Source organism: Amphiprion ocellaris, chromosome 5 (assembly GCF_022539595.1).
Source record: "Amphiprion ocellaris isolate individual 3 ecotype Okinawa chromosome 5, ASM2253959v1, whole genome shotgun sequence".
NCBI lineage: Eukaryota > Metazoa > Chordata > Actinopteri > Pomacentridae > Amphiprion > Amphiprion ocellaris.
The window spans coordinates 20,057,573-20,069,433 of NC_072770.1; the positions used below are offsets into that span (position 1 = coordinate 20,057,573).

The following is an 11,861-nucleotide window of genomic DNA, read 5'->3' on the forward strand; positions in this document are numbered from 1 at the left end:
ATCTTCACCTAGTGTCTGAATATTTTAGTTTTACCTCAAATTGAATGGAGGAAAATTGAAGCATAAAAAATTCAAGAAAATGGAAGAAATTAAGCATTTGATGCCCCCAGACCAAATAATTGAATACATGTAGTTGTGTAAAATGTGAAGATAAATCAGCATTTTCTTAGGTTGAAAGTAAGGTTTACTGATGTATCAGGAGAAGTGATACAACAAAGCAACTCATCATGTACTTGGCCAGTACCAGTTCTCAGGATTCTCTTTGACCTTCGGGTATAGATTGGGTTGGGAGGAATGTCATAGATTACCGCTTAACATCGGTACAATTTAGCTGCTCAGGCACAGACTAGACAATATCTAATCTTGACCAGGTCAGGAACTCCTGACATATATTCTTCCTACAGCAGTTCTCTCTCATGTATCTTCTTCTGCAGCATGTGTCTTCCTCGTGATTTTATTCAGGGGAGAGGAGGCCTGAATGTGCTCACAGCCTTAGTTTGGGGAAAGAGAGTAATTTTTCCTTCAGTCCCAATCATTTTTAATTTATAACACAGTTTAGAACATAAAGAGACAGTAAAGATGACACTGACTTGATGCTGTTTAATCCATTATGTAATAACCACATTATTCCCAGAGTCTCAAATGCCCTTTTAAGGAACTTGTCCATTTGCTTCTCTCACCCTCAGCATCCCATTAGGGGCCCCTACTGGTAAACATCCACAGTTCAGTGTTTTCCTGAATATCATGAAACTGTGATAAAGATTCTCACACAATCTGTGCATAAAGGTGTTTGAAAAATAGGACTAGTACATGAAAAAGCAAATGCATAAAAAGATTTTTTATTATTATTATTGTTATTAATGAATCACTTCCATTTTGGAAGCAGATGCATAAAGACATTGAAAAAAAAAAGTGAGACGAGCATCGTGGGCCCAAACAAAAACACAGCAACAACACAGAACCTTTTACTGGACAGACAGCATCTTGATTGTATACATACTTTGATCTTTCAGTTCCTATTATTGCTCCCCAGTTCGACAAGAAGAGTAGTGAATCACAAAAAGGTTGAAATCTAGGACAAAGCGAAAAGCAAAGACACTCACCCCCTTAAAACCTTGAAAATATAAAGTGACAGGCAACTGCAGTTAGGACTAGTAACTTCTCATTTCAGGAATGTAACCAAAAAAAAAATGTACTTTTGGTTCTTCCCTTTAAGCTAGGATGCATTGACCCCAACCACAACAAGGATTTCAGTTTGAACTGAGTCACTTATGGAATGATGAGTTTTCAAATATTTTTCTGGGTCCGTAACGGTCAAAAAGGTGTAAAAGCACTCATGGTTACACTCTGTATCTCAACATTTTGTCTCTGTGTAAGCTGAGGTTATTCACATCAGAGAGACATATGAGACTGTTTTTATGGGAGCTTTTCCCAGCCATTACTGTTTACAAGTCAGATGTTTACAGACAGCATAGACACCGCTTAGATAGTGAAAGTACAGTTTAAAAAAAAAAAAAAAAAAGAAAAAAGGGAAAGCTTGAGTTCTACAGTAGTCCTTGTCCCTGGAGATGTGGATGTTTGCTTACAGCTCAGTATGTAATTGTCCACTGCTTGACACTGGCATCATGGGAGGTGGTGACTAGAGTGTGCTCATTTATCCAGGCCAGGCCGCTGACATGATGCAAACGGTGACAGTCTGCAGACATCAAAGGAAAAAATAATCATGTTACAAATATGTCCTCAAGATAAACAGACAGATACAGAACAACTAAACATCTGAAGTCAGGTTCAATTTGCTTGACAATCAATACTTTCCCGAGCTATGAGTTACAACTCTTAAAATTGACGATATCATGCCTGTTTTTGTTACCATGTAAGATTTGCACTTTAATGTAAAAGTCCTTTTTAACTAAAATACATTCCATAACTACTCCAAAAAACACTAGTGTAAAAGGTAGATGCCAAGTCTGCCGATTTCCAGGGGGGAAATTTAGTTACTGTCATACACAAGAGATTCATCAGAAATAATGCATGTACCAAATTCGACCTCACATTTACAGTTTATTCTACTACAATAACAAAGTGAACTTTGACAAACTAAACCACAAGTGTAAAGTATATGTTATAAATGAGTGAATTTAGCCATCTCCAAAATGTCCTGTTGCCTTTCGGGTTATACCAGCTTGATGCCTGGCATTAGTGAATGCATGTGTGTGCTCCAAGGAACGCACAGGAGGTCATTCCTCCCCACAGCAGTAAGACTTTTAATATGTCTGCATCTGGCAGATCACAAAAGGTCTGTATCACTTTGCCAGTTGATGAAACCACTTTACATACTGGAGACTTTAAATTCTAAACATCATTAATTACATCTGCAAACTCATGTGCACCTACTTGTGTCATTTGCACATTTCTGTGTGACTCTTGTATATTCTGTTGATTGTTTCTATATTCAATTTTAGATATTTTTATCTTATTTAATTTTACGTTCACTTTATTGTTTACCTCTTTACTGAATATCCATACTGCTGTAACAACTTAATTTCCCTCCACGGATTAATAAAGTCATCTAAGTCTAAGTATTTGTATGGCTAACCTGGGAGTTTGATCCTCTGGTCTGGATCACTAACTGTCCAAACATACACCATCATGTCCATCCCACCAGTCGCAAAGTGCTCATTATCAGGTGACCAGGCCAAACTCACTGGTTTGGCATGATGTCCATAAAAATCATTTTTGACCTGCGGAAAAGGAAAATGAATTATAACAACAGAATGCATTTGATTTATATGAAACAGACTTCACGGGCAAATTTTTACCGAGTAGCTGTCTGCCACACTATAGACTCTGGCAACTTTTTTCTCATCAATGGTAGCCAGATAGGCACCATCATTGGAGTAGGCCATGTCTGTGATGGGTCCATCGCCATCTAAGGTTTGGCCCTCATCCTTCAGAGTGTTGCCCTGAATTGAATACAGATGGACTTTCCCATCCTAAAGAAAAAGAAAGAAAAAAATCCTCAAATTTAACATCACTGAGACATGAAGAAAAGAGTTCCATGTGTGTCCTGTGATGGTCCCTGAAATAATTTGCTGTTACATACAAAGACATGCTGATGGCAATTTGTCCTCTGAACTGAAAAGCATTTCACAAGACAGAGCAAAACTAACGAAACTCATGTTTGGCAACATTATCTGTGCTCCTCCACTTACTGCTCCCCCCACAGCAGCAGTGGTGCCGCCAGGATGGATCACTCCAACCTCCGCTTCGTAGCCAAAATTGTCCAATGTGAAGACTTTCTTCTTATCCTTCAGCAAGACAATCTAGGAAAAGCAACAAATCACTGTTATCAAATAAGAACAATCAAATATATGATGTAAAACCTTCCAGATGTTGAAACGAGTGGAGACACTGGACAAAACATTTGCTTCAGCTAAGCACTGATGACTAAGACGCAAGCATTACCTGTCCAATGCACACAGCCAGTGACAGACCTCCGACTGCTGCCGACACACTTTTAGGCTGGAAATCCATCTTCACCACATCAGAGGCACTGAAAAACAGCAGTTGGGAGTTATTTAACACATAGGCATGGGACAATACTGGATTTCCAAGAGCCCATACTTGCATGTTGTGACAACCAAAACCATGACAGGAAATATAAGAGGACCTTCACAGTCTGGAATGGCTTTTACTATTGTACATGACAGAATTCCAAACAATGTGTCTAAATACATACTCTCTTAAGTAAATATAATTTTATTGTTAAATATATTTAAACAATTACTATTTCATCACCACCATCAACACAGAAGTTCTTCTTCAAAACAATCTCCTCTCAAACAAGAGACTACTTTAAACAAATTTGATTTTGTTCATCAGGACCAGACCAAATACAGAACATATTAGTCTCCATCTCATAATTATTATCATCCACACAGGAGAATATAATGACCCCCACCTGTACTCCTTCTTGCCGATGTTGGTGTAACGCAGTGTATCATCCATGCTGCACGTCACCAACTCGCCAGCATCGGTAGTCACCATCTTGCTCACCTGGTTGCTGTGGCCCTTCCCCGAGAAGCAATCATTCTCTCCAGTTTCTGCATCCCAATAATGTGAGGCAAATATTAAGGAAAACAACTGCAGTAACAGATGATAGAAAACTGACAAAGACAGACGAGTAGGAGGCAAACGGAATTACCCATGCACATAATGGACAAAATAAAGATTTCGAACTTGTCGTTTCTATATCAACAAAAGAAGATGTCATAATTCCAGAGGACCACTGAATACCACACACTGTATCTACCTTACTGATCCATCATCTCAGAATGTAATCAACATTTGTTAATTTTGCTGGTTCAAGCTTTCAGTCTTAAAATACTATCACAGCCCATTTTAAAGATAGCTTATGCTCAATCACAACTAAAAAGCCAAGATTTCAGCAATTTTAGAAGAAATGTTCCAAACTCTGCTTCTTTTCATAAATTTATATCACTTACTATATGAATCAAAACAATACTTGAGCAAAATCCGTTGGTCTTCAGTGTTAAACCACCTACAATTAGGTGCCAACAATAACACTTCAGATACAAGAAGTGCATTGCTGCAATTCTGGAAAAAAATGATCAAATATTTCAGTGGCTGTTGAACAAACAAAATGTACACCTTTTAACAGGCAAACATTTATGGCTGGTATATGATATTACTTACCAGTACATGTAATACAATGACCACTTACACAGGATTTTAGATCAAACTGTTTAGTAAGTTTTGTTTAACATCTGGCAGCTTTACATATGGGATATGAGACACCTAGTGGCCTCAGAGTGACACCACATAAGCTGTCAAAGGATATTGATATGTCCATCGTGGCTCCCCGAGTAGATGTATGTTTGCCCCTCATTTTTGTGGACTGTCAGACACTGGATGGATTTGCTGTGACCCTGCAGGATGAAGTACATGCTTTTAGAATGTATTTATAAGTATGTACAAGACCTGTATACAGCATAATACACTTTAAAGTATTAAATCTAATCTAGGTTAAGTCAGACTGGAGCTTCAAGAATACTACTGTAATTTTACACCATCTTGTTCCCCACCATTACTGACAAATGCACATGCCAGTCAGATGCTTCTAGTATATGCTCCAGTGAAAGGTTGCTTTATCTTCCCAAGTCATGGGCCACAGCTTACATCAGTCCACTCAAAATGACACCCACTTACAAACCTCTGTGTCTATTTATAGATACTGCGTTACACTTCACAAATGCAAATAACTGATGTCTATACACTTTCATTAAAATATTTTTCCCCTTAACCACAAATTTTTATTACTATCAACAAACTGCATTGATAATATCCAGAAGTAGCCTCCTTAAACTCTTTGTCTCACCTTGACTGTGCGTATGGGCCGGTCAGGGTTGTTCTTGTCCAGGTAGTTGATGTATCCTGACAGAGAGATGCTGAGGAGGTGGTCTTTCTGCCACAGGCAGCCCAGCTGCAGGTCTGACACATCAGAGCCCATGTTGAAGGTGGTGACAGCTGTACCTGCACCAACATCCCAGAGCTTCACGGTCTTGTCCCCTGAGGCAGAGATTAGTTGGGAGCTGTCAGGGCTCCAGCTGACCTGTAGGGTACAAAACAGGGCAGTTAAAATAAAATGTTATAATATGAGAGAATGTTAAGGGGCCTATAAATGTCCACTCAACAACAGAAGCACCAGTGGTATGTGGAACACAAAATCAGTCAATGGAAAAATCTAAATCAGTAGCTTGAGGACAGAAGGAGGTTGTTTCAGAGCAGATAATTCCTCATTTGATTAGGGAAATAAGCTATTTTTCTGTGTCCACACACTCTGCACGCTAACTTAGATTCTATCTAGCTCCCCTGAAAAGACAAAACTCACACATCTAACAAAGTTACTACAAGGTAACTGCATGACAAAGAGTTTTTGCAAGGAGGTAGGATTTGTTCACACAAAACAGAAGAATCCAACATACATATTGATTGTAAAGTTTTGTTTTGTTTAACAATAACAACCAACACTTACAGCATAGATTCCTCCTTTGTGGGCCTTATCTTCCCCCAGAGAGCCAACACGTTCACCAGTTGCTCCATCAAAGATGAAAATCTGTGAAAATTATACTTGTCAAAAAGTCGAAAGATTTTTTTTTTCTGTACACAATTAGTTAGTGTGAATGTTTTTCCTATCCATGTCTGCATCTTTAGATCGAGACATTCCTCAATCATTTTTGCATTATTTTAATTAAAAATTATGTAACATTTTATGAATTAAATAAGTATGAAGGTAACTTTCCTTTAAAATGTTCATAAGCTCACAAGCCAACACCTGGTAAGTTGATGCTTACCATGCCATCAGCACCGGCGGTCGCAAACCGTGCTCCATCTGGAGAGAAACGAACGCAGTTGACAAACTGGCTGTGGTCCTTTAGTGGTAATCGGAGAGACGGGTGGGAAGAAAAGATGAGAGAAATTAAGAAATGTGTCTGCACTTTAATGTATTTTATTTATTATCTAACACAACCCTTACAAGTGTAGGGGTAGGCATTATGTAGAATTAAAAACAAGCAGTTTAGGCAAACTACACTGAAAATACAGGTCATGCAATTTTAATCTTTAGGCATATTTGAAAAGATGTATGATATACTGTATGTCAGAAGGCAAAAAGAACAAAGAAATGGGTTTATCGCACTCAGTTATCCTCAAGACAGAGAGAAACTCTGACCTTCCTCATTTTAGACTAGCATGGCTGATCGAGGCATAAGTTTGAAGACAGACACACAGACAGAGAGACACAGACAGAGACAGACACACAAAAGACCAGCCATACTGTGCCTGCACAGTAATGGGTAGGAAAGTTGTAATCAAATAGTTTCCTGTTGCTGTCCCAAAGCGTCATGATTCCTGATAAGAAAATTTAATTTGGGGGAAATAGGCTCAGGAGGAGTGAGCGTGCCTTTTGACTTTAAAAGTTTGATAATGGTTTTCTTGAAATGCATACAAACTGTAATTTAAACAAAACCATTATTATTTAAAGCAACACACACCAAAAAACACAACCTTTGAATTTTATCTGAAAGAGTATTTGTAGCATAGGACATTTTATATACACCTTTTAATTAGTATAGAAATATAGAAACTAATCTATAAATGGTGCGTAAAATGTATTGGTGCTTAAAACAGACTTCAAGAGGGAAGGCCTGCTTTTATGAATGTAGCTCACACAATCTCTCAGAATTTATGGGGGAAGTCAGTTACGTAATATGCAAACAGGCAAACAAGGCAACACTGTCTGAAACCACCAGGGTGGGACAGATTTGAACTGACCAACGGATATTAAAAGGCATCTAGTCAGAAAAAATGTTCAAGCTGTGGCTATGTCTACATTTACTGAGTGCCAATACTTTGTTACTCATAAGAATGCAAGTAAAAAAAAGATGACATTTCGCCTTTGCAGTTTACTTCAGAGCTTAACGGCAGAGCCTATCATCTCATTCCTACGACATGTCCAGCAAAATCAACCTGGGTCTAATCACTTTGTATAAACACAAACACTCCTTTAAGAAACACAAGACTGCCTGAGGTAAAAAATGTAATATAAAATGGTAATATCAGCAACTCACCCTTATTGTGAATTTGAACTTGAAGGGAGGCCCCTCATAGAAGGAACCGCACGTATCATCACTGCCAGTGGCAAGGCGATAAGGACGTTTCTGCCTTATGTCTACACTGTTGATTACTTTTGAATGGCCAGAAATCTCTCCCACTGATGAACCACTGTCCCACAAGAACACTGCCCCAAACCTACACAAAGAGATGAAGACACATGTATTTGCTACTGGTGTGTGTGAGGAGTTTTTTCCTCTGTATATTAACAAGGCCTTACAGGAAGAAATAGAGAGACAGCGCCTTGACCACATATTGCTATGTGCTTAGTTTCAAAAACACTGAAATAACCCCTATCCTATGTCTTTTTCAGATTTTAATCAAACGCTGCCCCACTCACTAAAGTGTACACAGCACAAACAGCTCTTCGTTCATATTTCAAACAAAGGTATGATATCAACACAAGTCAACAATATGCATTATAATTGCACAAACATCTTAACACATACTTCATCTAAAACAAAAAAAAAAGAAGATATGCACCACATGAGAATTAATCAGTGTGACTGCAGTAAGATGCAGTAAGAAGAGTTTCTCATGAGACTGAGTGATCATGGTCAGAGTTAAATGAGGCTAAACTTAATTTATCTCTGAATTCATTCTAACAAATAATCGTAGCCAGTCTAGAATGAAAAAAAAAAAAAAAAAACTTGACACTTACTTCTCTCGTCCCTCCCCAACAATAGCTATCCTCTTGCTATCCTCCGTCCATGCAATGTCCTTGATCTTCCCTGAAATAGGGGTGTACTCGTACTTCAGCAAGTGCTCCTTCTGGGTGGTGTCCCAGATACGGATCTTTCCTGTTATATCTAAAAGGATTTAAAAAGCAATTATTTTGTTGGAGCATTAACAATGATGTTGTAAATATGAGCATACATGTGTTGGCAATTGTTCATGTGTGTTTTTTACCTCCAGATGCAATGTAGAATCCACTGGGAGAATACTTGGCAACATTAACTTGGTGAGCGTGTTCAGTGTAAATGTCTCCAATGGCCGGGTTCTTTAAAAAGCAGGAAATACCAGATATCAGCAAGTATGAATCATTGGTGGTTACCCTTTTATATAAATACAAAGTTAAAAAGAAAAATCTTTTTTTCTCCCCACAATGGGACTACTCAGATTTGACCATCATTCCTATGGGTTTCTCTTGGTTTTAACTTTTACACATTAGATTAATTCAGGAAAAAACAAACACTAGTCTAAAAAAATAAATACCTTAATATGGCATATGCCCCTCGAAAACATTTAGCAACATTTGTTGTAATAGCTTTTCAAAAAAAAAAAAAAAAAAAGTATTTACTTCGATATTCCTGATGATTACAGTCTTCCCATTGGTGTAGAGGAAGTTGTTGCCCTTTGGATCGCCACCAAGCACTTTTGCGACTCCCCTCTCCATTTGTGGGAGACTGGCGAATACTTGTTCTAAAAAAATAAACAGATAATGTAAAGTTTCATCCAGGATTCACTGAAGAAAATCCTAAACTGACCTATTCCATTAGAGATCTCATTGTACATTAAGATGGAAACATGAGCCGACCGAGCCTGAAAACCTGCAACTTGTTCTGCCAGAAATAAAAATGCATCTAATGTTTCAGATACGAAACAGGAGTATGTTTAATTAATCAGCATCACTGAGAGCTTTGTGAGTCATTCTAAGGACTTGTAGTGGACGTGGTCTCACACGATCTCAGGTATCCCAATGATCTTTCTTAATGCATTGCTACATCTGTGCTTATTGATCATGTAATCACTTCATTTTTCCTCAAAAAGAAACTCAGATCACAGAGGTGCTGAACATGTGAATATTAATAAGACTATCAGTCGATTGTATTTAAATTCACCATGCAGCAATTATTTCACTACAGTTTAAAATTCCGTGAAATAAAGAAGTGTGTTTTTTCGTTTTTGTCAAACAATATTTTTCCTGAAAAAAAGGACTGGATTGTGATCTTCCTTCTCTGCACTTCTTGTAACTGTGCCTCTTTTTTTGTTGCTTTTTAACTGCTGTGCAAAGAGATTGTGGTAAGCTGATTCCAAATTCATTACTCATCATTTAATGAATGACTTTACTATTTATGTTCATGAATCTTAGCAGAAAAATACAAAGCAATCTTATCTTGAAACACAAAACGCAATGATTATCTTGTGTGTGAGCAGCCTTTAAAAAACATATGGTTTTACAGCTGTATAGAGATTGGTGCACTTATTTCGCTTCCGCATTCCCTTTAAAACCACAGATGATTCTTTTCCCCAATACCAGTCATTTTCTGCAACACATTTAAACCTAAAAGCATTTGAGCTGCCACACATTGATTACTTAACGGCTGTCAGACTGCCTCTGTCTGGACATGTCATAACAATGCGATGTGAGCACAACTATTTCCTCTAGCTGACGTTAGCTTAACTAGCTAACGCTAACTCAAAAGAACAGGGCTGCCTTTAGTGCTAGAGCATATTCACGACAAAATTCATTTACTAGACATACGAACGAACTAAATCTAGTAGAATGTTGCACTAAACCGAGATTTTGTATCTCATATGCGGGATGAAGTGTCCAAACCGTGCAGCTATGGGCGAGGCTAGCTAGCTGCGGCTACCTGGATGACTAGCCGGAGGTGCCGCCTATTGTCGCCGAAAGTCGGAATTTCACGGCCATTTCTGTCTGTGGTTTGCAATAAAGAGTAACAGACTCACTCAGTTCGTACGCCATGTTGCCTGCGGGCCTCTTCCTTGGCGGTACCCTTCCAAATGAATGAAACAGTGCAGAAAGAAGCTCCTCCGGCTGTGCCACTAACCCTCCCCGATCACACAAACACGGAAGCGGCTGCAGCTCTCGCTCTGCCTGGCTTTGCCCATATATAGTAAACTCAGATACCACGCTGCGGCTGTCAGCCAGTAGCCGAGCCCTGCTGCCACTGGGACAAATATCACCTAAATACGGTCTGTCAGGCGCCAGGGACACCGTGCCACCCTAAAGTTCCACCAATCAAATGTCCAGATTAAGGGTTAACGCCAGTCTGTACATTTCTTGTGCCTACATTCAGTCAAAAAAATTCAATTTCCTGGAATATAAATGGCACAAGCCTTTTGACAAACAACATTTATAGGTTCTTCAAATATTCTTAGTCTTGGTAGAACAATATCCCTAGATTGAGGAACTTTTTCCCTAAAGCAGGTAAAGGAAAAAGTAGATTATGCAAAGCAATGACATGGAAGAAACGCATGACATCCACTCATATCACCACATTTTGATTAATGAAACATCTATCTATCTATCTATCTATCTATCTATCTATCTATCTATCTATCTATCTATCTATCTATCTATCTATCTATCTATCTATCTATCTATCTATCTATCTATCTATCTATCTATCTATCTATCTATCTATCTATCTATCTATCTATCTATCTATCTATCTATCTATCTATCTATCTATCTATCTATCCAACAGATACAGTCTATTTTGGAATCTAAAAATATACCAGATTTGTGAAATCTGCATTTGCGCAATGACATGATTACCTGAAAGTCCACACTCAGGGCACCCATACCATACATTCTTAGATTGCTTTAGCCCCAGGAGAATCACAGAGCATGAATAACCAAATTATTTACCCAAAGAAGGTAAATAAGGGCTGCTGTTGACACTTGTCAAGGGGGATAACCTGCTGATCTACAGTTTCACGATGGTGATTTTAAAATCCTCTGTCATCCTGCGTGTCACAGAGAGCATCACTTGCCTAGAAATAGGACTGGGAATCCCCTGACCTATTTAGGATGGACCTATTTCAGAGTGTGGACCCCTGCAGCAGAAAATATATTGTTACAAAAATACAGAATTTGAAGACACTATCATTGTAGGCGACACTGAGAAAGATTTGTACGAGGGACGTGAAAATGTGCATCCTCAGCACAGGAACCGATGGACACTTTGGGTCCCCTAAGCTCAACCCAACAACAGCTCTGACACAATAAATAACAGTAATCCCTTACATTTTTAAGGGGCCCTGTCTAGCTTTTGCCCAGGCCCCCTGAATGAAACAGAGGTAAACGTTGCATTGCACAGGTTTATCATGCATAAAATCTGATTTTCAGTTTTATGCACCTTTCAGCCACATCATTCTGAAAGAGCTCTGTGGCAGCTTTTGCATATTGTGTCTTTAAA

General features: G+C 38.5%; 1 protein-coding gene across 1 annotated transcript; it reads right to left on the minus strand.

The window, feature by feature from the left end:
* Nucleotides 1–823: 823 nt before the first annotated feature.
* Nucleotides 824–10,547, minus strand: wdr1 (WD repeat domain 1). Its single transcript, XM_055011008.1, has 15 exons — nt 10,387–10,547; nt 8,993–9,114; nt 8,602–8,692; nt 8,354–8,501; nt 7,650–7,830; nt 6,375–6,452; nt 6,056–6,136; nt 5,399–5,632; nt 4,860–4,949; nt 3,962–4,116; nt 3,466–3,553; nt 3,213–3,323; nt 2,820–2,993; nt 2,597–2,741; nt 824–1,696 (listed from the first exon to the last, which is right to left on the minus strand). Exons 1-15 carry the CDS (start codon nt 10,400–10,402, stop codon nt 1,590–1,592), a joined length of 1,821 nt encoding a protein of 606 aa, XP_054866983.1. The 5' UTR covers nt 10,403–10,547; the 3' UTR covers nt 824–1,589.
* Between the last annotated feature and the right edge of the window lie 1,314 nt (nt 10,548–11,861).